The 27,899-nt window shown below is 37.7% G+C and overlaps 1 protein-coding gene across 7 annotated transcripts; it reads left to right on the forward strand.

Moving 5' to 3' along the window:
- Nucleotides 1–273: 273 nt before the first annotated feature.
- DYNC1I2 (dynein cytoplasmic 1 intermediate chain 2) lies at nucleotides 274–27,191 on the forward strand. 7 transcript variants are annotated; one of them, XM_077785043.1, is made up of 17 exons: nucleotides 274–614; nucleotides 2,187–2,304; nucleotides 3,637–3,751; nucleotides 6,951–7,095; nucleotides 11,128–11,187; nucleotides 12,389–12,504; nucleotides 19,228–19,317; nucleotides 19,540–19,702; nucleotides 19,795–19,894; nucleotides 20,395–20,520; nucleotides 21,447–21,593; nucleotides 21,920–22,033; nucleotides 22,403–22,536; nucleotides 23,534–23,678; nucleotides 24,511–24,651; nucleotides 25,655–25,780; nucleotides 26,448–27,191. In XM_077785043.1, the coding sequence occupies exons 2-17, from the start codon at nucleotides 2,197–2,199 to the stop codon at nucleotides 26,559–26,561; spliced, it is 1,944 nt and encodes a 647-aa protein (XP_077641169.1). In that variant the 5' UTR covers nucleotides 274–614; nucleotides 2,187–2,196; the 3' UTR covers nucleotides 26,562–27,191. The 7 variants fall into 7 exon arrangements, with proteins under 7 accessions (XP_077641169.1, XP_077641171.1, XP_077641167.1 ...); XM_077785041.1 differs by having other exon boundaries at nucleotides 287–588; XM_077785044.1 differs by having other exon boundaries at nucleotides 292–588; nucleotides 7,005–7,095.
- The last annotated feature ends 708 nt before the right edge of the window (nucleotides 27,192–27,899 follow it).

Below are 27,899 nucleotides of genomic sequence, written 5' to 3' on the forward strand. Positions count from 1 at the left end.
GCGCATGCGCGCACACACTCCACGGCAGGCGGTGGCGCTCGCTCCCCGCGCTCTGCGGGCTCCAAGCGCGAGCTGCTGGCGCGTACCCACTCCGGAAGACTACGACTCCCATCATGCAACGCGCAGCCGCGCCGCGCCCACGCCTGGCGAGCGTCGGCGACGAGGCCCATCTAGCGGTGCGCGCTGCATGCTGGGTGTCGTTGTTCTCCAAGCGGCTTCACCAGCCAGCGTCCAGCGGGGGGTGTGGCCCTGGGCGTCGAAAGCCGCCCCTTTCCCGCATCTCTTCGCGCTCGTTCCCCGTGTTAATTCCTTTCAGATTGCCAGCCCTGACGGGGGGACGAGTGGGGCATTGGGTGTTTACTGCACAGACCTGAGTGTCCTTCGGCAGTTCCCATAGATTTCCGCGCATTCCGCAACGCCTTCGGAGCTGGTTTGACCCTCGGCGTCTGCCGTCGGCAGCCGCCTAGCCAGCTGTCGCGTCTTTGTGTAGCGGCGGAAGGGGCGCGGGCCGAGGGCGGGGAGCCGCGGCGGACCGGAGTGCGGGGACCGAGCCGCGGACAGGAGCCCGGGGGACCGAGCCGCGGACAGGTGCGCGGGGACCGAGCCGCGGACAGGTGCGCGGGGACCGAGCCGCGGACAGGTGCGCGGGGACCGAGCCGCGGACAGGTGCGCGGGGACCGAGCCGCGGACAGGAGCCCGGGGGACCGAGCCGCGGACAGGAGCCCGGGGACCGAGCCGCGGACAGGTGCGCGGGGACCGAGCCGCCCGGTGGGAGCGCGCCTTGCTGCGGCCTCGCCCCGTGCAGCGGGGGCTGCGGCAGCCGGGCGGGGCCGGGGCCGGCTGAGCGGGAGCGGCCGAAGCCTGCCCGCTCCGGGCGCGCTGCCGGGCGCTCTGCCCGGACGGCTGCTGTGGGATTTGGGGGGACTTTGGTTCTGGCGGCCATCTCTGGGCGGGATGGGTGGCTCCGCTGCCCTCGGGTTCGCGCGGTTTGCGCTGCTTCGCCTCCCCGGGCCGGCGCTGGAGGGGCGGCCGTCCGTGGTGTGACAACGCGCGTTCCTGGTGCTGCTTTAAAGGGACACGGGAATGCCGTTTGAAAATGCTGACTTTAGGTTATTTAGTTATTAGCATTTTAGTGCTAACAGACTAAATGAAGGCATACACACATTGACTCCGGTATACGTATTATTAAGATGGGGGGTTAGACTTAGGAGGATTGCAACATTTTGCATCCCAACACATTACTAATGCTTAATCTTGTATCCTTATTGTCAAACGTACTGTAAAAGCATTTATAGTTGTCTCATTTGTTGTAGGACCACCTGTCCATTTTCTTTGCTGCTTGACTTTGCTTAAAAACAGTAAAATTAAGTTCTTCACCTAGCCCTTTCACTCAGTTTTTCTTACCTGTGTTCTAAATCTTTGTGAAGTTCTAAACTTACAGTTTCCACCTTTTGTTGTTGACTGTCATGTTTGTATTTGAGTTAGTGACATAGCAAAACTTTTTGTAGCATTATTGTTTTTAAATGATCCACCAGTTTATTGGAAAAAAAGTTATAATGCATGTGTTTTGCAGTTTTCTTTGACTTGTACTTACGTTGCCTTATCATTTGTAGTAATCCTACTAAATGTTTTAATAAATCTTTACTTTGAATCATATAATGGTCTGTAGAAGGATATGTAGCTTACATACTGTTAAGTTAGAGCATGCCATTATTTAGCTGTTGAAGTGAAAAATGAAAGAGAAATATTGTTTTGCTGAATTTCTTGCTGCTTTCAGTCTTGCAGGTTGTTTTGTAGCTGCAAAAATCTTATGGCGAGATTAAATACTTACACCTTCTGTGCCTAAGGTTTTTTTCAAAGTAGTTCCTTCAAAGAGTATCAGATCTACCTTAGAAATGGATGCTGTCATCATATCATGGTTCTGTTTGTTTTAAATCAATCACTTTAGTGTTGAGAATGTGTTCAGTGAAAGAAGAATAGAAATAGGAATGTGGGTTTTTTCAATTATTGTTGACTCAGGCTTCTGGTGAGCTGGTTTTGGTAAGCTGGGGTAATTTCTTTGCAGGTAGCTTCTAGAAGGAAAAGATGCTATGTAAAAAAAAATATAAGAAAAAAGAAAAGCAAACCAAAAAACAAACACCCAAACAAAACAAAAGCCAAACAGTGACATGATTTCTGTTGATCAGTGTTTCAGCCATGTCTGACAAAAGTGAGCTGAAGGCGGAGTTGGAGCGCAAGAAGCAACGATTAGCTCAAATCAGAGAGGAGAAGAAGAGAAAGGAGGAAGAAAGAAAGAAGAAAGAAGTAAGACGTAATTTTCTCATTGATTTGCATATGTAACTTGCCCAAAATTTAAGCGTAGGTTCACATAATCTATCAGTTATTTTCTGTGTCCTGTTCAGGGAGTGTCAGTTTAATGGTTGGTGCTAATATAAATGTAGCACTTCCATTTTCTAATAATAGAAACACCTACTGTTTTCAACTGTTTGTATGATAAGCTGGATTTTAAAAAAATACTAAAAATCAGTATCTTACACTAGATTTCTAGAACTTTCTCTGTGCATGTGACATCATTAATCAAATCACTCTGATCTATTGCATAAAAGCTCTGCTCAATGAGTTGTGATAGGTGCTATTGAAATAATTCATTTCTGAAGTATGGTTCTGAGAATGTCTGTAGGAATTATATGACAGTCAATATTATCATTGTACAAAGAATGTGCTATGTTCTTCTGCTCTTTGACCTATCTATAGGCTGAATTTTAAAATCAGAGCAACACTCAGGATGTGTATGGTGTTTGTGTGTTACACTTAATTTGTTTAAAGTCTTCTGGATTTCTTGCTGCTCAAGTATGTGATAATCAGTGATAGATTAGTGTTTCTCCTGAATGCAAATTGTATCTCATAGAAGAAACTTTTACTGGCATGTTTTGTGTACTATTCATTACTTCTCTGTGTTTTGGTTATGATCTAGTTGGTGTTCTAAATCAGCATATGACTGAAGACTGGGCAGCTGCCAACTACATGATTCAGACAAAGAGGAGAAAGAAATAGCTCAAATTATGTCCTAATGACCTTGTAGCAGTGTATGCCAGAATTGCTTTTTTAAAAAGCAGCTAACTAAGAGTAGAAAGATGCAGAGTGTTCGGCATCTTTTGCAATAGAACTTGCACTATTTATAAATTAAATAGGGTGGGGGTGCATTTTTTTATATCTAGCAGAAAACACAAATAAAACTATTTTTCTTTGACACAGTTACTGTAATTTCAAAATAGGAACCACATGATTATCTCTAAAATACTTTTACACCCAGGTAGAGGATGTTTTTGTCATTATTTGCACTTTACAGTGTTTAGGGTTAGTGTAAAAAAAAGCACTCTTAATCTTATTAAGTTAGTCATTTTGGCAAATGCGCAGACACTTTTTGCAGGTCTATATATGTATTTTAAAGACAATATCAAAGCTTTGGAACATTGTTATTCCTGTCTGTTTACTTTATCTACAAAAAAGAACCATCAGAATTACTGAAATTTAATATCTAATATACTTGATGGGTTTCAGTATTACAAAAACCCTGTGGGGTCTCAAAATAAATTAAAGGTAAAAGGCTGTAACTAATTATTAAATAATTTTTAGACTGACCAGAAGAAGGAAGTTCTTCCAGTACAAGAAGAATCTGATCTTGAAAAGAAGAGAAGAGAAGCGGAAGCATTGCTTCAGAGCATGGGGCTGACACCTGAGTCTCCTGTTGGTAGGAATGTTACTATTTGTTTGAAATAAATGTTTGGGAGATTTTCGTTTAGTCTTTTTTTCTTTTGGGTGAAGTGTTTTTTTGGGGCTTTGTGTTGGGTTTTGTTGGGGTTTTTTTGTTTTGGTTTTTTTTGTTTGTTTGTTTCTCTTTTTTTTGGTTTTTTGTTTTTTTTTTTTTGTGTTTTTTTTTTTTTTTAGGATTGAGGTTTTTATATAACTAACATAATAATTATCTGGCCATTTCAGAGGTTATACATGTCTGGGTTTTACACTCTTTTGTCCTTCATGATCTCTTATAAATGTCAAATTATGTGCTTCAGTACATATTACATAACATTATTTTATAACACCATTTACACTTAATGGATTATTTGAAATATATTAGTTAAAATATCATGTATGTATTTTGTGTTTCCCTTCTAGTTTTCATATTCATTATTCTCCTGTATTTTTTTTCCTTACTCTTTTCCACAATGACAAATTTTAATGCTGATATTTTTGTATGGAGTTGGCTTCTTTCTTTTCTGTATCTTTTGCACCCTAGTTTTTCTTATCTCAAATACCTGACTGACTTTGATGGAGCAATAGCAACACTAAGTATAAAAATTAGCTTCTAAGGGTAATGACTGGTGTCTGTGCAACTCTTGGATGTGTTAGCATATTGGCTCTTGCTTTTTGCCTTTACTTAGGCACATCCCTATGGAAGATGAAAGCAAGGAATATGATAATGCAACTCTGCCTTTTGTCTCCAACTCTGAAATCCAGGGGCTTTAAAGCTTATCAGTTAGGCTTCTTGGGGCTCTATTCAACTGGGTTTGTAAATAAAATAGTAATAATTTCTTACAGATATAACTGGGATTATATTTTCTTAATTGCTTATGTGTAATCCTCAAGTGTTCAAAAGTGAACAGTGTTACAGCTGCTCAGATTCCAACAGCCCCAGCAGTCATTTTTGGTAATTCAAATTGTTTTGATAGTTGAGAAACTCTATTTGGCTGTGTTACCACCAATGTGCAGCTGTTTAAGAAATCATTTTTGACCTGGTACAGATTTTCTTTGCTAGACTAACAGTTGAACATTTCCATTGCATGATACTGTGCTAAGGCAGTTGATGAAATTTTTCTAGGAATGTATGTGGTGGTTGTTTTTTTCACATCTGGCAGAGAATCTGACAGCCACAGAATAGCCAGTCCTCAAAGCAAGTTAATGTGTATGCTTAGAGTAGGTGTTCATGAAAAACTCAGAGGTGCTAACATGCAAGAGTGAGGCAACACCCTGCATGTTGTATTTAATTCCACTGAGCTGCCACTTAATCACACCCTTCTTCAGTGTACACAGGGAATTCATTCTGTCTCCTTTCGAGATGACCAGGTCTGACATGGATCCTTAATCAAGTTAAAATGTCCTACTTGCTGCCTGCAGTTGGCATGCCTAAGGCTCAAGCTCCTCTGCTGACGGGGTGCAGCACCTACAGTGATTGTGTGCTTGAGCTGGTGCTGGCTCGTGGCTGAGCTGATGGATGTGCAGCTGAGGTAGCTGGTGCTCACACTGTCAGTGAAGGGGGGTTGCTTGACATCAGATTCTTTCCTAGAAAATTGTTAATTCCTAAGGCAATTTCTGTGCTGTTAACTGCTAGAGAGAGAGAGAGAGCTCTGTTACGGGATATCAGTGTTAGTATGTTTTGATATCTACCATATTTACTACATAAGAAACCTTAAGTTAGCGAACCGCAATTATTTTCAAAAAGCTTTTATAGTTTAATCCTCTGGGGTAGGTGAATTTAATCCTCTGGGGTGGGTCTTTTCGTAAGACTGTTGGTCTTCCGGCGGGACTCGCCTCGGTTTTGGGCAAGGTTTCCCGGGAATCGCCTTCCCCACAAGAGAGCGCTGCAGCTCCAGCGCTGGGGCCGCGACCTCGCCGCGTCCTGAAAATGCTCAGCTGGCAAAGCACAGGCCTGCCGCAGCTCCTCTGCTGTGCATTAACCAGTACCTGGCGAGGATCAGTTGAAGGATAGATATATTCTTACATGCCCCCAGTTATATAAGTATAAAGTCTAAATGTCTGTATGTATGATTTCATTAAATACAACTCAAGAAAATAAGTCTCTCCCCTAGGAGGAATTTTAATAAATTGAAGAATTCCCTGTTACTTTGGTAAAATTAAGGGACAATTTTTGCCTATCAGAACCATGTCTCTGTTTTGAAATTAGGTAGAAAATTCTTTAGAATTCACAATATACTTGTGATTTCTAAAAATTCAGTAGAAATCTTGCAGACCTAAATTCAGAGTTCTCCCATGCTTAGCCGCTGACAGAGTAGGCAGCAGTTTAAATCATATGTGTTCAGTTGATTAAAGGGTTTTTTAAGGGTTGCTAAGCAGTGAATCCTTTACATATTGCTGAAAAACAAAGCATATAAGGACCTTCAAAACATGCCTTGATTCTTGTTGATTCTTGATTCTTCCAAAGTTTCATTAAAAAATTGCAATTTCTAAGAAGAAACGTTGAAGGAAATACCAAAGTAGCTTTGTATTTGTATCAGATTGCATTATATCATTCACTGTATTTTACTTCCAGAAAACATGTTACTTTTCAAATGGTAAGTGTAGTCTTCATCTAGTAGCAGGAAATGAACCGACACTTAGAAGTTTAAATACAGTGGTATTGTTAAGTAAAAACAAAAAGTTATTTTCAAGACCTAATACTAGAAACTTTGTAATACACAAGATTTATGTTGATTTGATTCAAACTAGAGCAAAAATAACAGGATACTGTATGATGCAGTCACTTTTTTGGTCCACAGTTTGATTATATATTTTGAAATAACATTGCCAGTCTAATCATTCATTGTCTAATCTTTAAGAAAGACTAATGTTAGAGCTGTATTAACTACTATCTTTTCGATGTTTAAGCAACAAGAGTCAGTGGAAATTACCCTTTGAAAATCAGTGTCATCATTTGCCAAAAGTTCAGTTTAAAAATATTTTTTTCAATTCATTTTCTCTTAAATGTCTTCCCTTCCATGTCTTTTTGTATGCTCCAGATGCATAAATGCCAAACAATTGCATGAAAATCCAGCATGAATTGTTAACATTGTCTTTTCCCCTCTCTTTCTACTGTTCATTTTCATCCATGTATTTTTTGTTTGCCATCACTTTTTTTTTTAATACTTCATTTTTAATTGATTTGCAAACATCCTAAGCTGTGCAACCTCTGCGAGTAGTAACAGCGGATACCTGTCTGTTTCACTATTTAGTCCCTCCTCCTACCTCTCCGTCTTCCAAATCCGTGAGTACGCCAAGCGAGGCTGGGAGCCAGGACTCCGGGGATGGTGCTGTTGGATCGAGGTATGTCACTTGCCTTGTCGTGTTCCTTTGCTCAGTACTTGTGTTCTGAATAATTAAGCTTTAGAAGAAATCAAGGTTAATTATTTGATTATAATAATATGAGGTTATAGTGTTGGATCTGTCAAAAGCGACTGTTTTGCAGAAATACTTCACTTTAAAATTTGAAATGCAACTATACTCCGTGATTTGAAGTCGCCAGCATTAATGTGGAGTTGTTTAAACTTGCAAATTTGAAGTAAAATGAGTGTCTTGGGACAATAGCAAACTCAAAAAGTTTAACTTCTGAGCTCTTCCCAGCTTTTTCTAAAGGAGGGTGGGTATGGATGATAGGCTATTTGCTTTTTCCCATACCTAGTTGATGTAATAAAAGGTACTGTCTACAAACTTTGCATTACTTCTGATTTTATTTTTCCCTTACTCAGAACCATATTTCTCATTATTTTACTTCATCTATGTAGCACAATTACAGCACTTGCAATCTTTTATTTTGTCAAAACATAACTCCATCTTAGTACAGCCACTGTTGTTTTGGTCTTTTTTCAGTGCCAGTACTTGTTATATTTGACCATTTCTTTGAGTGTGATGGTTTGAGACCTGCTGCTCTAAAGAAGAGTCAGATAAATATTTCTGTTAAATATTTCCAGTGGTGATATAGGGGTGGTAAGGCAGGAAAACGCCACTTCCAAAGGGTATTTCTACTGTTGCCCATGCACAGTCTGCAAAGAAGAGCAATAGCTGCCTATTAATATTGGTAAGACATTCTCAGCAAGTGAAGTTTTTGTACTTTAAATTTAGTTAGTATACATTGTGAATGAAGTTTACTTAAAGCAGAGTAACTGCAGCAGTTATCAGTTAGTGTTGTTGTATGAGTAGTTGTTTTGGAGAAGGAGTCAAAGTTTAGACTGCTTTGAAACATCTTCTAAAAAGACTGCAGTAACATCTTGCATGCATATAGATTATGCATGAATAACCATAATTCATCTTAATCTGAAAATATTTAAGAGACTAATGACTTGAACAAAGGTTACATGGTGCCCATCTCTAAGTAGAAATAGTTAAGTTAAAATGGAGACTACATCAGACAGCAGATGTGAACCCAGACATTTTGTTAAAGAGTGCTCAGGTATGATCTTGTTTGCCTGTTATGTTAATTAACCAATATAATTGTTCCTTAATTGAGTGGCAAGCAAATTTTAAGTATTTTAAATTGTTGTTTATTGCTTATTAAATTGGCTTTTAAAATATATTTATATATGTATTTATGTTCACTAGAAGAAAAAAATCAAGAAATATTTGATGATGACTTTTTAAAAGAAAATACTTTATTTCCATTCACACCTAATTTAAATTCAGTATGAACCTGTATGCATAGACCACATACCTGGAATGGAATGCCACGTTGTGTACTGCATTTATTTCCACCTCATCCATGCACTTGCACTATGTGTGTTCTCAAACATAGCAATGCGATGTTGTATGCATGCATTTTCTTATGAAGCCTTGAGAAAACCTATATCCTGAGTCTCAAAAGCTTCATGCATTTTCAGACTTTAAAACTACATCTGTCTCAGGATTGTGATCTTGAAGGCATGGAGGTATGAATATACAACTAAATTGAAGGCATTATGGAGTCGCTGTTGGAGTCCCTTTGCTTTTTCTCCCACCAGTGGATTCTTCCATTCCCCCATTAAATGGGTGTCTACATTTTGGTTTATTAGTACAAGTTCATACATTTGGAACACGAAAGTTGAACTGTATGCTACCCTTTGGTGTTACACGTGGCATTTCATAGGTGACTCTTACCAATATGAGATATATTATGAAGCCTCCTTGGTGATGCTGAATCTTGTCAGTAACTTTCAGTGAGTAGTAGAGCAGTGTTCAGACTGTGCTCCTGATGTTACTTCCATCTGTCTTGCTTTATTTTCATTAGTAAAGTTTTGTTTCCTAGTTTGATCCTGGTTCTTTCTCTTTTTTTTCCTCAGTCATGAGTGCAAGTCCTGCACTTAAAAAGAAAACAGGTGGTTTACTTTTAAGCTGGTGGATGCTTCATAGAATTAGTTTAAAAACAGAAATATTTTTAGACATATAGAAATTGTTAGGAAAGTGCCTGAATACAGAGAAATCTGGACATATATGGAAGAATGGGAGATTTGTTCACTGGAGCTTGTAGATAGATTCATTTGACTGAAAGCAAAACAAACTGGAAAACAAAACCACTATTTTCAATCATTTTGGTACATACATAATAGGTGAAATTTATCTTAGAATGTTACCTTTATTTTAAAATAATATCTCTGAGAAATATTTAACTGTATTTCCTCTACTACTTGTTAGCTTCAACTATTTTAAAGGACTGTCCCTGGTCCCACTGAAACAGCTTTTAGAAATGAAAATAATGCTTTGAAAGCAGGAAAGCTACCTCATTAAGGGCTTGATCTTAAACAGATGCAGAAGTTGGAGCATTTTATGTTTACAGCCTTTTCACCAAGTTCCTCTCAAACACGATTGAAAAAGTTGGGAAAATATTTGACTGTGGTGATGCAGCATCTGTATCTGAAGCTAAGGTATTCTTTGCAACATGAAGGTTGGGATGGTGGTTTGGTTTTGCTGATGGTTGAACAACATAAGCAATACCCAGCTTCAAGTCTCAGGGACCAAATTAAACCCTTAAGCTTATATCTCTTTGGTCATGAAAGATAGCAGAGATCTAACAAATAATCACGCTCAAAGTAATTAACTTTAGGCTAAAATGATGTGTTCTCTAATGCACAAAAGATATGAAAAGGTTTTGGAGATTTGGGTGTTAAGCTATTGCTGTGGATGCTGTTGACTGGCTATATATGAAGATGTTGGATTTGTAATTTCTAATTAAATTATAATTAATAGTCCTAATGCACACTTTCCACTAGAACAAGGTAGCGCATGGCACACCCATATTTATGAGCTTTTATGGCATTGCATACCTATTTTCCAGATCAACTTGAACTTTAGGAATTCTGCACCTAGTTTATAGAAAATTACCGTGTATGGGATGAAAACATAAAATTGTCTTTTATTGTCTTATCACAGTAAAAGATTGCATATTCTTTATTTTTTTATTCAGAAGCATTATTTTAAAAAATGCAGATAACATATGAGAATAGCAGATTAACCTGCATGGGTTTTTTCTGACAATCTCTTACAAGTGTGTTTCTAAAATTCTGCCTAAGCCTGGTAGCAGGTAGACTACATGAAAATTTCTGAAGGAGGGATGAAGGCTAGAAATGAAGGTAGAGGGAATATTGATTTCTGCCTTGCTATTTCTTCTAGTACAACTTGAAATGGATCCATTCTGTTTGTTGTTCCATATGACTTTGAAACATATTATTAATATAAAGCCGACAACTTATAAGAGATTTTAAGTGTCTTAGATGGAGTTGGCTCTAACTCAGATGACACTTACAAGCCCAAGGCAGTGCTTAACCCATAATTACTGCAATGTCACATCTTGGAAACTCTAGCAGTTCTTTATCCCAGTGGAAATGCCTTTATTGCCCCACTACCAACAGGCTTATGTGTTGATTAATTTCCTTTACCAATATGACATTTTCCTCCACATATTTACTGCTCTGGGCAAGTTTACGTTATGTTAACAAATCTGTCTTCATATTACTTGAACAAATTTGAACATATATTAAAAGGAATTTCAAGTTTTTAGTGGTTCTTATCAGTATTTAAAATACTTTTATTTGCCTTTTGTTAAGGCAACTTTTGTTTGTGGACCTTTAATTTTCAACCTTTAAAATAATTTAATTCTTTGCTAATAGCTCTGAATTCTGTTTGCTTCTTAACTTTTGTATTTACTGCATGTGTTATTACACTGAATGTTTGCTGAATTTCCCTTAACTGATGTTGCATTGCCTTATTTCTTGTGAACAATGAAATAACTATAAGCTTGCTGTAACTCTAGAATTTCATAGTGTATATTTGCTTCACTAATCTCTGGCCTTTTTTGCTAATGCTGCATGATTGTTCAACCTGGGGTACCAGGACGCTGCATTGGGATACTGATCCATCAGTTCTTCAGCTCCACTCTGATTCCGATCTGGGGTATTGCATAGATTTCTTATATTCCCTCTTTCATGTGCTTATGGATAATTAGTATGAGCGTTTTTTCCTTTAAGACTTGTAGTTGTTGTTATTAAGAAACTGTTTTGTAAATAATAGAAATTCACTGTCCCAACACTGAGTGTGGTTTGCTTACAATGGGAAATTTTTATATCATTTAATATACATTAGATGCTGTTTTGTAATAAACGCAAGTTTTGTTTTCTTTGAGTCTCTCTTTGATAGAATATAAACTTTAAGAAGTAATTTATTTAAAATAAAAAGGTTAGCGTGACTGTGTTTAAAAACAGAGCAACTCCCAATATTTTCTTACAAATATGTTTACAAAAGCTGTAGTTCATTATAAGCACTAACTAAAACCTGTATTGTGTGCTAAGAATTATGGTTCTGCACACTAAAACCTTACTAAAGGAGTTACTCTTCTGCTTTTATCTTGGGATAGGAGTGGATAATAAAACTAAATCTGATATAGGTAAATTGATGGATCATTGCAGTATTATTACAGTACATACTGCAGTTAGGTTTTACAGAAGGCTACAATGCCTGATTTAATATTGTGCAGGTTTTGGAATATATTATGTGCTATATCTACCTTTGTTAAAGTCAGAAAGCTCAGAGGTTCTCAGTATTGTGCTCTGAAATAATGTATTATGGATAAATTATTTGTCAGTGTGAGTTCCAGGTCAGCCTGGCAGTTCTGCATTCTAGATAGTATCTTAGAGGTGGACAAAAAAGAGCAGCAAAATTAAAAGACTAGGAAATACTTTTTCCTTTTGTATAACTAAGCTGGTTTTCAAGCTTTATAATCCTAGAACTCTTGCTGTACAAGCATGACTTGTGAGTAGATCTGTACCCCTGATAATACAGATGTATCATATATGTGGCAGTATTCTGGTCAAGCACAAAGAGCAAAAATTTTAAATTATATCCTAATGTTCAGATATTTATATGTGCACATCTTCCATTTTGTCATACTTCATTTTTATTGATGTATAAATAGTTGCTGATTTTAAATAATAATGATAAAATAGTAGTCATAATCGTGTGACTTGTTCAAAGTTTCCATTGGATTTAAGTTTGGTTAAGCAATGCTGTGACATAATGACTTGGGTGTTACTCTAAGCAAAATGTGAAATAATAAAATTAAGTTATTTTTTCTTATTTCTAAAATAATTTTATTTAGACGTGGACCTGTTAAACTTGGAATGGCCAAAATTACACAAGTTGACTTTCCTCCACGAGAAATTGTTACCTACACAAAGGAGACGCAAACACCTGTCATGACTCAGCCCAAGGAAGGTGAATGGTTTATTTATTACTATTATTTTTTGTTTCCTTTAATATAATAATGATGACTGGCTGAGTTAGAACTAGCACTTGTGATCTAGAAACATAATAAGGTAAATTAAGGTTGGTATGTGAGATAATTTATATGACTTCTATTACTAAATTTTTGTAGGTTTTGCTTAACTGTTACTGTCATTCTGCATGTCTTTTAACATCGCTCTTGCTACTAATATGTGGTACTTTCACACTCGTAGTATATGTTCAGAGTAAACACAGAGTTGCTTAATTAGCTGACATCAGATAAATAAATGGGATATATTTTGCATTTATGATGTTTAAGAATTCACACATAACTTGGCACATGGAGGACAGGGAGGTGATTTGAGGCAGCTGGCATGGCTTTAACAAGGGCAACTCCTGCCTGAGCAACCTAGTGGCCTTCTACAATGGAGTGACTACATCAGTAGACAAGGGAAGTGTATAACATCTGTTAGGATTTCTCTAAGGCCTTTGACATGATCCCCCCCAGCATCCTTCTCTCTAAATTGGACAGAGATGGATTTGATGGGTGGACTGTTAGGATAAGGAATTGGTTGAATGGCTGCATCCAGAGGTCAACAGCTCAGAGTCCTGGTGTACATCAGTGACAAGTGGTGTCCATATTGGACCAGTGTTATTTATTGTCTTCATCGCTGACAGAGGGATGGAGTGCACCCTCAGCACACCTGCAGGTGACACCAAGCTGGGTGGGGTAGTTAACATGCCTGAAGGATGGGATGGCACCCAGAGGGACCTGGACAAGCTCAAGAAGTGGCCCAAAAGAAAGCCAAACATATCCTGGGCTGCATCCTCAGCAGCATGGCCAGCAGGTCAAGGGGAGGTGATCCTGCCTCTCTCTTCTGCTCCTGGAGTGCTGCATCCAGCTCTGGAGAGGGACCTTACCCAGGGGCATGTTGTGACTGGACAAGGGGCAATGGCTTTAAACTGGAAGAGATTAGATTACATATCAGGAGGAAATTCTTTGCTTTGTGGGTGGTGAGGCACTGGAACAGGTTGCCCAGAAAAGCTGTGGTTGCCCCATCCCTGCATGTGTTCAAGGCCAGGGTGGATGGGGCTTTGAGCAGTCTGATCTAGTGGAAGGTATCCTTGCCTATGGGATGGGAGTTGGAACTAGGTCATCTTTAAAGATCATCTTCCAACCCCTAACCTTCTATGAATTTACTTGAAGGCTGCTTATCCTACAACAAACTTAGGACTTAACCCCCCCTACTCTTAAAAATTTAAATTTTATTACCTGAAGCTTGTACTTTGAGTTTTAAAAGGAACTAATCTATTTATAGCTTATGCAGTTTCTGTTTTCAACAATTGAACACAGGCTTTCTTTCATTTCTTGTTTGCTTTTCAAAAAAAAAAATAAATTCTGAAGAAAATATGGTTGGCTAGCAGATTTGCTTTTTAATGATGAAACACTTGAATTTATCTGCAAATGAAAGTATTAGTTGACGTAGCTTGTGTGTAGTTTTACAGCAAAATATCTTGTTTGTTTAACTGTGTTTAATTGTGTTTCTTTCCTATTCTTCATTTTATCTGTATCCCTGCACAGGTAGGTGTTTGGGGTTTTCCTGCTTTCATTTTTCCCATGCCTTCAACATTTCCTTTCTCTAATCTCTCGGGTCTTTTTTCCTCCCCTCTGTCAGTTACATGGAATCTGAAGACTTAGGTCAGTTTAGGTACTTGAAGAGTTCTGCTGCCTGCCTTGACAAAAGCAATATGCTGACTTTACAGGGTACAATTAGATAAATTTAAATTCTGAAATTATCTTACTGGTCCTTACTTCTTCTTACAGTCTGAGTTGTGCTTATCTGGGTGCATACACTGTAAACAAAAACAACCTGACGAAGTACACTTGAAAGTAGAGCTTGCAACAAAACTTAGACCTGCAGTAGCTCCCTTATCCAGCAGAAAGTTCCATCAGAGCTAGGTTAGCTCAGTTTTCACAGCTTCTTATAAAGTGAAATGAACTGGACCCTTCATAAAATATTTTGAGATTTTAAAGCGCTGTTGGAGCTTTGCTTTAGAAAAAGGAAAAAACAGTTTTTTATTAGATATGCTCTGCTTGTTTAGGTCCACTTGTGCAAACACCTGATTTGGTGGGGGAGGACAGCACATAAAATAAAACCAACAAACCCACAGCAAAACACCAAACTTCATAGTTCTCTTTGTTCCAGTTCTGTGTGCTACAAGTGGTTATGTAGTTACATTGTAAGCTAAATTAAGAAACATTCAAACTACTGCCAGTCTGCCTGGCTGTAGGAAGTAGAAGTAGATTAGTTTTAGATTAAAACCATTCGTAGTTGTTCTGAAAATATTTGTGGCAACACATACTAAGTGAGTTAAATAGGAGAGACTTCATGTCCTCAAAGAAAACTAGGCATTTGTAAATGCCTGTTTCGGATTCACATAACAGTTCAATTAATTTTGAAATGTAGCACCTTCCTTAAGAGATGAAGGCATTTAGTGTTCGAACAATTCTCACAACTTCCATTATTTTATTGCAGTATTAATGTGTTGATTTATTATGCCCTCAAAGTATTTGAGAAACTGCCGTAGGAAAATTGATTCTTATATATTATAAAACAATAAAATTGGGATCTCTCCTAGAAATCGGTTAATCCAAAGAAAGATGGGTGTATAAGGAAATATGATTTTGTTCAGCTGTCACAAGGCTTTCCAGGACTAACTGGGTACTTGCTGCTTAGTGCTGCTGTACAATACTGTGCATGTGCAATCACGGCTGCAGACAGTATCATTGCATTAACTCCACTCTTTAAGGAATAATTGTCTGCTAACATCTCCAGGACACAGAATTAAAATGTTAAGCAGAGTAATAAAAATATGATGTACAGGATTTGCTTCTTGGATGCTGGTAGAGTGAATGCAGGATTCATACATTTTAATATTTTTCAAATAAAAAACGGACCATTGTATATTCATGTATGATCCTTATGAGTCCCTTCCAACTCAGAATATTCTGTGATTCTATATTATCTAATACATACCTTAAATGTACAGAAATACAGATAGGAGAACTTGATGTGAAGACATTCGACTTAACAAAAGCCACCCATTTCACAGGTGATTTAACTTTGATTAACCTACTCTGCAGCAACAGATTACTCAGACAACTGCAACTACACTCTACAGTGTTATTGCTAGGTGCAGCCTAATTTACAGCACTGCTTTTCTTTCTGTCTTGCCAAAATACATCACAATTTTGATGTTAACTCAAAGTAAAAATTCAGTGGTTCATTAAATCTGTTTTTAGCATTCACTGACAAGACATTTGTTGCTATTAAAGATTGCATAAAAACAGCAGCTACTTACTGCTCAGTTTGTAACCTTAGATCCCCTGAATGCCTGTCAAAAACAACATGAAGTTAATTCCTTTTTCCTTTGCATATTATAATGAATATTCATCGATATGTTGATGTGACATAGAGTCCCATTTCCTGTCTTCCTGGCCCTGTGACTTTTCCAAGTCTTTGCAACCTTTTTTAAATCTGAAATCATATTTGGTACACTGACAGTTGAAGTGGCTTAAAATGCCAGTAGATATAGTCAATAATGAATAAGGTGGATGCAGTTACGGAGTGCCCTTAAGGTTTCAAATTTAGGTAGCTGACTTGAGATAAATGCAGTGCACAATAGTATCATGGGTTCTTGACTTACTAGACTGGAACTTTTTCAGAAATAGTATGTCCAGTGTTTCAGTGTTTTGTGGGTAGTGTATTATTGTTATGCTAATTTCTTGCAAATTCTGGCATCTGGCCTGCTATTAAATAAATTCAAGATGAAGGAGAGATAGGAACATAATCGAAACAAACATTTCTTACCTCATTTTTTTAGTCCAGCACCTTAATGGTGCCTTTTTTTTGTGAAGTGTGAGAAAGCTTCCTGGGTTTGGAATAGAAAGTATTCTAGTTTTGGATAATGAGGTCAAGAACTTGTACCTGTGGGGATTTTTTTAAATTCTGGGGGTTTTTTTTCTCCAAATCTCTTAATAAGAAAGCTTGCATGTGACTCTTCTTTAGAGAGAAGGTTTTAGATTTATGCAGTTACAGATAAATTGTTGAGATGACATGTTCAGTTTCAATACTGATACTTTGAGAATATTAAAATAAATGCTGTATCCTGCATTTAAATGCAGTAGTATCAGCTGGCTGTATGCAGTGAAAGTACTGTGAAGGAATTTAGAGCTCTGTATAATATATGCCATTTATGTTTCAAACATTAAAAGGCAGGAGCAATCAGCTATATGATCTTTTGAATAAAATATGTAGATTAGAAGGTCATATAGCACTAAGGGGTTGACCATCTACATTTGACAAGAATTTGACTCCTGTCACTGAAAATGGTACTTAGAATCAGTGTAGTATGACTAATGGGGGGTTGGGCTGAAATTTCTAATTTGGGACTTTCAGAGCTAGAATAATGTATACAGGGTGACCCAAAACCAAATTTCTAAATTTGAAGGCATCATTTAATTCTGCAAGATTGATTGGCAGGGCAAAAAAAAGGGGGATTTTTATCCAAGTGGCCATAATTTGAATACATGATCCTGTGTGTGTTGTTCTCAAAAGGCATGTGCATTAACTCATATTGCATTTTTTAATTAATCATTGTTCACACCTGTAGTTATTTGACATTAAGAATTCCCTTCTTTAAAATGGCCACAAGTTTTCACATTATGAGTCCACTGTGCATGCGAATCCATCGAAAAAGGAGCAGTGTCTTTCTGTTTCTTTCTGTGATTATTTTGCCCAAAAAAGCTTTCATTTTTTTTAAGTAGCACAAAAGCTGTAATTGGCATGCTTTGTAAGGAAGTGTCAATGTGCAAGAGAGTGGAGATCACTAAGAATTCTTTTACGGGTTCTTTCCCCTTTGCACCACCGCCTCCTCAGCAGGGTCACTGAGATCACTAGCTTTTCTTGAAATGGCCATTTTCACTGGCAGGTGCATTATACCCTGTATTTTCAGATTGTTTTTCCATTCTGAATGTTTGGCAGGTTGATTGCTCTGGCTGCATTGACGGAGAAAGGGCTGACAAATGCGGTTGGGCTGGCTGAAAAGACAGTGATTACTGTTTTCCTTTGTGGCTGATTGAGGCCCTTGAAAGGAAAGATTTTAACCTTCACCATTTGGTTCAAAAGTATGAGCATATATTGAAATCATTCATGCCATTTATCCTAGTTCTGTAAACTTGTCAGAACATAAAAATCGCTCAATTTCAAGTAATGTAGGATTGGCATACGTCATTATCATTTTGATTAAGTTGGAGTTTGTATTATTGTGTGCATTATACAGTGTCATTTAAAGCTTTCTTTCCTGCAGGTACAGTTATATTTTTATTGCCTATACTATGGAGTTAGAAAGATTTTCAGACCTCTTTAAACCTATCACTATGTGTGTGGTTTGGCAGCTGGTATGGCCTACAAGCTGTATTTTGTTTGCAGGGTAAAGGCTTGTCTGTAGACCTCCTGGAGTGCTGGTAATTGCCCAGGCTTGCCATTGGGGAAAGACATGATTGGAAGCAGTCAGGCAGAAAAATGTTGTGCCATCCCATTGCCACCTCATAGCAGAGAGACAATCCTTGCAGTACCATCTGGTTGTTGCTATCTAGTCAGCTGGCCTGGCTGCTGGGACCATGGCTTGGCAGCTGGTTCCCATCCCTTGACCACCCCTTTTTTTTTTTTACTCTTTTTGTGTGCATGCATGTGGATTTTGGTTTTTCTTTACTTTTTGTTAGATAACTTTGAAATGGGTCAGGAAGATGGCTGCAACAAACAAGCCTAGTCCCTGTTGAATACTGTCTCATTACTTGTGATGAGGCATGCAGCAGTTTCCTACTGCCATTCCCTTATAAGCAGATGACGTAGCTGTTTAACCAACAAAAACAAGCCTTTTCAGAAGCTTGTTCTAGAAAGTGAATGAAGAAGAGCCAGCATATCCCACAATTCTAAGTTATTTAAAGGTATTTTCTGGTTTACAGTATTCAAATAATAAAATGTATAAATACAGAAAGTGATGTAAGCCTTTTCAGTATTCTTGAACATTAACATTTTATGTTATTCATTGCAATTAGGAAAAACACATTTTCCTGTAAAGTTTTCATTGCCAAACATGATACAGATAATGAGACTTGCATCTAGAATGACAGAAAAAATGTAATCTCTCCGCTATTATCTTTAGCAAAATTTGCCTCTCAGAATAGCAACCTGAAAGCTAATGTGAGCCATCTTCATGCCATGTGCAGACCCATTAGACTGATGCTTTCAGATCATAAGTAAGCAGCTGCTCTGTAGACTATTTTAGACATTTGATTTTTCGTTATTCCGCAGCATTAATGTGTCAGTGTGTTACACAGAACGTGCATCCACCGCATGGTTCTGTGTGGAATCGTAAATGCCTGTACGACAGATTTCCACTTTGGATTCTTTACAATTTCCTGCTTTCTTATTTCAGTTTATCAACTACATAACGCACTGCAACTGATACCCAGGTGGAGACAGTGTTCTAATGACATTTTGGTTTGTGATAATGTTATCCTTGGGACTGTGTTTTACAAATGCAACCATTTTAAGCTACATGATACCATTTACATCAGCTTATTTGAGATTCATACAGAATGTTCCCCTTTAGAAACACTGATTGTCTCACCATAATGTTTCTCCTTAGATGAGGAGGAGGAAGATGACGTGGTTGCACCAAAACCATTAGTTGAACCTGAAGAAGAAAAAACATTAAAAAAAGAGGAGGAGGAAGAAGGTACAGTTAATCTCAAGACATTCTGAGTGCTGTAAAGAAAGTCATCAATACATTTTAAAACTTTTTGTTCTATTAATTTAAAATTAATTTTGTTGTTAAATACTGGTCAGCAAAACATAAAATGCAAGAATTATTAATAATCATGATAAATACTGGTTTTCTTCCTTGAAAATAGTTGCTGAAAGTGTGCAGTCCAGAAAATGTCTGTATAATTTTTTTCAGCTGCCCCTCATGAACTCACAGAGGAGGAAAAGCAACAAATTTTGCATTCTGAAGAATTTTTAAGTTTTTTTGACCACTCCACAAGGATTGTTGAAAGAGCCCTTTCTGAGCAAATCAACATTTTCTTTGACTACAGTGGAAGAGACTTAGAGGACAAAGAAGGGTAGTGTGAATGTTAAATACTTTTCTGTGACTTTCCAATACTTTTCATGGAAAAAGTGATCTAAGATTAGTATCTCCTATTTGTCTTTATAGAGAGATTCAAGCAGGAGCAAAACTGTCCTTAAATAGGCAGTTTTTTGATGAACGTTGGTCAAAGCATCGTGTTGTCAGTTGTCTGGATTGGTCATCTCAGGTAAAAAATAATGCTTAACGTAAACAGTCGACTTCGTAAATTGTTGTGGTTCTGTGCATTTAATTCCCATAAAAGCAGAGTTGATACAGTCCGTATTTCTAAATGTGTTCCGTAGGTGCTCCATGGTTTGCAAAAAGTAGAGCTGTTAATCTTTTGTGAAAGGTAGCAAAAGGTTCATATTATGAAGAAAGTTGGTTTTGGTTTATGGACTGCTTTGTAGAGGTAATTCAGCTTCACTAAAAAGAAAGTTCACTAAAAAGTAATGGGTTTTAGAGTTAAAAGAAAGTTATGATGAGAGAACAAGACTAATATGTATGTTAATGCTGGTTTCTGAACTAAATTAGCAACAATTGCAGTTTTAACTGACAATTTTTCACGCCTTTATAATGCAAGGTGGTTTTTTAACCCTACTTTGGCAAAAGAAAACAAAGATTCTAGGATTATCTGGACCATCAGCCAGTCATCTTGCTTACTTTGAGTCTTTTTCACTTACCGTGCAGTATCCAGAATTACTTGTAGCCTCTTACAACAACAATGAGGATGCACCTCACGAGCCTGATGGGGTGGCCCTTGTATGGAATATGAAGTACAAGAAAACTACCCCAGAATATGTCTTTCACTGCCAGGTATGATTTTGTCTCGGGAGAGATTTTATGTCGATGAAGATGGACAAGTACCTTCCTTGTGTTTGTCAATATAATAATTTCATTGGGCTGGCATTAACTTAGTCACATTTATTTTCCAGCATTTGTTAATAGCTAGAGACTTCAGCTGAGAAATATTATTCTGCTCCAGAATTTCTGACATCATTCAGAATTCAGTCTTGTTTGAGAATTCCTTTTCTTTTTTTGTTTAAAAAACAGGAAAACTTTCTTGTGTAATGGTTGAACCACAAAGGTTTGTATTTAAGGGGCTTGAGTGGGATTGTATACTACAGCTTAGTTTACTGAATAAAATGAAAACAGCCTGAGGAAATGGAACAAGGATGAAAACTAGAAACATATGCATCAAGAAGAAGGCAGGTGGAGGTTTTCTAGTAGTTTTCTGAAAGATAAAAACATGCAAATCTCTTCCATTATGCCAAGCCCAAGATATCCACGTTTTTCCTATCATTTTGGAAAATTACACAGTTGAATCAAAATTTAACCTCATTGTTACATTACTGTCAAAGCCCAGATTGCAAAAGTAACTCTGTTATATCAAAATGTATTTCTCCATTCTCTAAGAAGTAATGACTGTAGAATGTGGCAAAACATTATTAAAATCTTGTGTGTTACTTCCTTTGCTGATAAACTATGCTAGGAGGAATACAGATATGTGCATGTGAAAGAAAAGAGGAGGAAAACTTCATTTTATAATTATAAATTGAAACAAAAAGACTGTTGAGGGGTTACAAAGGGTGGGCAAATCCTTAAGTAAAAAGGATGTGAAGTAATGTACTGAATAATTTTAGGCAAAGAAGTTATTCTGCTATTTGGCCTCATTTCCTTTAGTTTTAGACATAGTGTCACTGAATGTATTCATGTATTTTGTTTGTTTTTCTTCCTTTCAGTCTGCAGTGATGTCAGCTACATTTGCAAAATTTCATCCCAATCTGGTGGTTGGTGGCACATACTCGGGCCAGATAGTGCTGTGGGATAATCGCAGCAATAAGAGAACCCCAGTGCAGAGAACACCACTTTCAGCTGCTGCTCACACGGTAGGAGTCTGCAAGGAAATGTCTTCAAGGACTGTGCCCTGTTGAGATGTGTTTAATGTCTAGGAAATTCCAGTGCACTTGATTGGCAATGCTTAAATGTTTGTGTCCATATTTTGATGTGTAGGAATTAGGCTATTCATAAATAATAAGAAAAAATAAGAAAAAATAAGTATCAGTTTTATCAGGGGAGTATCATTTGTACTTTTGATTGGGATCGATCTTTTGTGCTTTGTTAAATGGTGAAATCGTATATTTTACTGTACAATAATTACAACAGAACTGGTTATTACTTCTAAATTCTTTTCTGGTAATATTTTGTTTCTTAGCACCCAGTGTACTGTGTAAATGTTGTTGGGACCCAGAATGCTCATAATTTGATTAGTATCTCCACTGATGGGAAAATATGCTCTTGGAGTTTGGATATGCTTTCCCAGCCACAGGTAAGAAAACTTTTGATAAATATACATACGTAGTGTTTATTCTAGATTAATGTTTTATTAAAAATTCAGTTGATCTAATAAACATTAATCAACATTTTCCCAACACAGGTAGCTTGATATTTGATAAAATATTTACCCACCTGTGGAATCAAGTATTTTCTGTTGTTTCTTTTGTATAGTTTTGTTGTACTTGTGTTAGTGGTGAGCACAAATGTAGTAAGAAACCTTCCTTATTCCTGCCCAATCTATCCAAGTAAAATAAAAAGAAAAGCCTTCTATTGTGAAATTGAAAAGATTTTTTAGGTGTTAATATTTCTTCAAACTTCTTCTACTTCTTCTTAAAGTAAGTTACTGATATTTTCACTACAGGATAGCATGGAGCTGGTTCACAAACAGTCCAAGGCTGTGGCTGTTACCTGTATGTCTTTCCCTATTGGAGATGTCAACAACTTTGTTGTTGGCAGTGAAGAAGGCTCAGTGTACACTGCATGCCGTCATGGCAGGTGAATACAAACCTTAATTCTTCAAAGAAAATAAAAATAGTTGAAAGGATGAGTTCCTGCATGCTTTACACTTAAAATTTTTTAAGTTCATGCTTTCTCCTTTGCACTGAAGGAGTTCAGAGTATCTCTGTCTGAATTCCAGTGCTCTTTTTCCTGAGTAAGAGCTTCATTAAAACCAGAAATGGTTGGAATATTGAATTGGTGTTATGAGTTGTTTGTGTTGATGAGGACAGCATAGGTCACTGTGGTTTTATTCATTTGAATTGTAGCAGAACATTCCGAACTTCTTACCAGTTTTGTAGATAATTGTACAGTAACATCACGCACAAATCTTAAATTGGCTAGCTGTTCTCCTGCTGTTCAATCTGGTTTGAAATTGTCTGACTGTATCTTATCAATTGCTTTCTTAAATACAATTGAGTGTCCAGGTTTCATCTGAAATACACATCACCTTGCTGCACAGCTTTTTTTGGTTCCAAAATACCCAAAATTGTATCACTTTTGTGTAACATCCTTCCCATCTGTTTCCCTCCTTTTTCATCACCCCTGATAGGAGGCTATTAGGGATATATTGTTATTGGTTTATGTCTGAACCTTGAGCCCTTAAAGTATATGCAACTTCTCTTAATTTAATGGGAGTTCAGTGCTTATTTGTGAGACTGGATTTTATTCTTTATATGAATTGAAGTTGTAGCCACTGCTTGGAGGACAGCATAGTGGACTGATAAATGTATGGACTGGTACCTGAATGAGTCTCCTGTCCTTAGGATATATTTCGGTACTTACAGTTAATGAAAATATGTGTTGAACTTAAGGTCTGTTTTCAAGCCAGATCTTCTGTGATCCTGCCATGATGAAGCCTTTTGCAGTGAGGTAACATACATATAAGGCAGCAAAATCTTCTTGTGGCTGTATTTAAATTGCATTTCAGTGCTATCTCTGTCTGCAGATGTTTGGTTTCCAAATCAATTAACCTTGGTTGTATATTCTGAAACAGCAAAGCTGGAATCAGTGAGATGTTTGAAGGACACCAGGGACCAATCACAGGTATCAACTGCCATGCAGCAGTTGGACCTGTAGACTTCTCACATCTTTTTGTCACCTCTTCTTTTGACTGGACAGTAAAGCTTTGGACAACGAAGGTAACTTAGATAGTTCAGTGGTTTTCTTCATAGCCCTTGACACAAGGTGGTGCTATAATGTAAGCTACTTAAGGAAGTTCACGAACCTGAAGTCGTATTGAGTGAAGTTCTGAGGTTCTTAGCTGCAGTCCTGCAACGAGGAGACAGCTGATGAGCAGAACTAAGATTAACAGCATAAAACTTCGCTTTCAGCTTGTACATCATTTGTGTATTTCTGATCCATTCTTTTCAACCTTTTGCCCTTTGTTATCAACAATGTAATTACAATGTAATCAAATGTAAATCATGTTATAAAGTCAATTACCTTATATATTCATAAGGCAAATGTTTTGCTACAATTTTCTGGAGGAAAAAGGGACAGCACCAAAACTAATGTCAATTAAACTTGATGAGGCTCACAAATATCTGTCATATCCATTGCCAAAATTGCTTCTTTCTCTGTTAGTTTAATGCCCTGAGGAATGCAAAGCAGAGGAAAATGAGTTAAAATCTGAGTAATAGTCACTGAATTATTATTGGCTTGATTTGCAAGATTCTTAAAGCATTAAAGTTACAAGTTACAATTGGCTTGCTATTGATTGTTTTATAGTAGCAGCCAGCAAAATTTACCAAAGCTGCATGCTTTGGAAAGCATACCTTTAATAATAAAAAGCATTAGGTTGTAGCTGATTTTTGCAGTGGCATTTTTTTAAAGCAAGTCAAAATGCAAATAACTTTTTACTTATTGCTGGTAATAGTGTTTGAAGTTTTGTATTTTGCTTTACCTGTTAGTTTTATAATTTTGAAATCTAGGGTTTGGGTATCTCATTGTTATCTTTGCTTTTTTTTTCAGAATAACAAACCTCTCTACTCCTTTGAAGACAATTCAGATTATGTTTATGATGTGATGTGGTCTCCAACTCACCCTGCCTTGTTTGCCTGTGTGGATGGGATGGGCAGGCTTGACCTGTGGAATCTCAACAATGATACTGAGGTGAGAAGTCAGGTTAACTTTTAAATGCAGCTGGAAAATTGTTTGTACTCTTAAAAAAAAAGTTGGGTATTTATCATAGTTTGTGGGGTTTTTTTACCATAGCTTGGTTTTTTTTTTGTTATTTAAATATTCTGTAGTTCCAATAGTTTCTGTCTAGTAGATAGATAGTATTGTTTGATTACAGGGTTACAAATGACTCCTCTTAATGAATAACAGCAGTAATAAAATTGTTTTACCTTTAGCAAGAGAGCAAAACATCTGTTGATGTAACACTGATCCATGTTCTGAAAATGACTATAGACCTCCCACCCTGAGGCCTTGTCAGCCTACAGCTTAACAGTGTGAACAAACCTGTTACCACCCACCAGCGCTGTTCCTATTGCCACAGCAATACTGCAGTGAAAGTGCCCTTTGTTTCTAACATAGTGAATCGAATGTTTGCTTTTCTGGTGGTGTGGGTTATAAACTTCATTATAGTTGAAACCTTTTCCAAGATTTGCTGGAGGTAGAGGAGATACTTAGTACTTGTATTTCACGATCTGAAAACTTCATGTAGAAGAAAGTTATAGCCAGATGCCAGCCTGTGGCTTTAAATTGGAATTACCTATTCTATCTAGCCTTTTGGATAGGGTTTGACCTGCCAAAACAGCTGATTTCATCCCTGCCCTCTGTCATAATCTTCCTGAGTTCCCAGGGTGCCTTGTCACTGCCTGAAAATGTATCTGTGCCTCCTGTCCCACAAGAAGAGTGCAGATGTGTCTTTTGATAGCAGATGTTTGTACTTTGGCCAAGGGACAGGTGTGTTGTTTTGGTCACATCAATGGTGATCTCTTACGGCCACTGAGCTCTTTGTATTGTGAGCAGTGTCTTTGATCTGCATACCATGCACCAGTAGAAGTGTTGGGCACTTCTTTTGATGCAGCACGGACAGCCTAGGTGTGTTGTTATCTCTACCTTATGGATACCTGATGCATTTTTAGCAATGTGTTTCAAACTGGTGCAGGTGCCCACTGCAAGCATCACTGTGGAGGGCAATCCTGCTCTGAACCGCGTGAGATGGACGCATTCGGGGAGAGAGATTGCTGTAGGTGATTCAGAGGGACAAATAGTTATCTATGACGTCGGAGAGGTATGTATGCCATGCATTGTGCAAAAAACTTGAGTTTCTTTATTTAGCAACTTGCCTTTCATCTTTTTTTGTCCTGTCATTAGAAGAAGAATAATCAGGTTTAATTTGTATTTTTGAATTAACATTCCTAGTAGTGTTTTATTTAAGGTGTTCTAGGATAACTTTTTAGCATGCTGTCATCCAGTCAAAAAGCATTATTGTAAGGCTGGTGAAATAAGAATCAATGTTCTTTTAACAGAAATGTTATCTTCTATGTAACTGTGGCACATGTGAATTCTGATCCTAGCTTGAGAAGTACCAAACAAAAAATTTGCCATGGAGCAGCCTTGATTTTGTTCTTACAGGGAAAGCAGTTGCTCTTTCAAGTATGTGTACTGCAGTAGTACATGACTAACTGCTGCGATGAGGATATGGCATTGGTATTCCCTTTAAAGGCAGTGTCTCAGGTGGAGATACATAGCACAAGCTTATAATATCATTTTATACGTCAGTGCAGGAGTCTCAAGTTCTGCTTCTTTATTAGTTAGAGCTTTTGATGCTTGCATTAGAATAAAGGTAAGCTTACCTGGATCAGGAACCTCTTCTGAACATTATTTAAGTGCTGTGCCATTCCGAATGAGCTGGGCTTTATTTACCAGGAGGTCTCAGTAACGCTCTCTGTGCACAGCAAATCGCCGTGCCTCGCGGGGACGAGTGGGCTCGCTTCGGCCGAACGCTGGCAGAGATCAACGCCAACAGAGCCGACGCAGAGGAGGAGGCTGCGACCCGCATCCCGGCATAGAGCTCCAGCCAGCCGCAGGGCCACGCCCGGAGTGACTGGATACAATCCTCGAGTGTCACTTCTAATCACAGAGCAGGGGAGGAATACATGGATTCAGCAATGGACTTGGAAATACATTAAGATCACTGAAAATCAGATCTTGCATTGTTTTGTTTTATATATAAATTACAAGCACATTCTTGGATTTGTGTAACTTTTAATACGGTTAACTTTGACTTTGCAGGGATCTTCTTTTGCTGAAACACTAACCTGGTATAAATTTGCTACCTGGCTTCTGTAAAGTTAAATCTGAAACAGTATCTTTCTGAAAAGTAAAAGCTCTACTCCTGAAACTTTCTGTATTACAGACTAACCTTCATTAGGTAGTAAATCTCTGAAGTATTCTTTACTTTGAACTTTTCAAATTACTAGTGATATGCATGCATATGTTCCAAGTTTCACTGTTTATATATAGATAAGCCTCCGACTCTGGTAGTGGGCAATATATGTGAATAAAAAATTGTCTGTAGTTATAAACTTATGTGATAATCAGGCCTGAATTAATGAAATACATATTTAATACTAATTTCCTTTTGTTTGAATTGGTGCATTAAAAGATAGACTGATTCATAAATAAATACTATAGAAGCACTTGTCAGCTGCCCTGACCTCTAATCTGTGTCCCTGCAGTAGTTTAAAGTTTCTGGGAGCTGATCCTTTTGTTTTACTACACACATCACAGAGTTGTTTTCTACCCTCAACCACCCCTTACTGCAATGGCAATTGGCCAATAGCAAAAAGGCTCCTGTTAGCAAATTTTTCTTTTGCAAAGGATAAGGGACTAGAGTTTAACTTAATTTCTATAGCATTATGATTTTCATTCTGTTAACTATAGACTTGCTACTGATTTTCTGTACTAAGTTCAAGATTTTTATTATTATTGGTTTTTAACATTTTTATTGAAACTTCTTAATGGCTTGAAACAGAATGATTGTAATTTCTGTTAAAGGTTACTTTTTCTTTCTTAGCACATTATGAAGTTTTCTGTCAGGATGGGTTGCAGAGGAGCTTTTATTTGGGGGTGGTTTTTTTTTTCTTTAATAAATACCATGAGTTTTACTCATTAGGCACTAAATCAGTTATTATGAACAGCTTGTGGAGACACAGCAGTAACAGCTTCTGTCTTCAGAAAGTTTTGTTTTTTGGTGGGTCTGGAACTGAAATGTGCTTAGACTTCTATTGGTGTTAGCATTTCAGGAGTGTGCACCCCTCCCTTACCAACACAGCCATGCTGCTCGGGTTGCAGACATTGATCCTGTGTGTTCTCCTCAGCCCTACAACAGCAGCTCTGTTCAGCTG

This window comes from Lonchura striata, chromosome 8 (assembly GCF_046129695.1).
Source record: "Lonchura striata isolate bLonStr1 chromosome 8, bLonStr1.mat, whole genome shotgun sequence".
NCBI classification, from domain to species: Eukaryota; Metazoa; Chordata; class Aves; order Passeriformes; family Estrildidae; genus Lonchura; species Lonchura striata.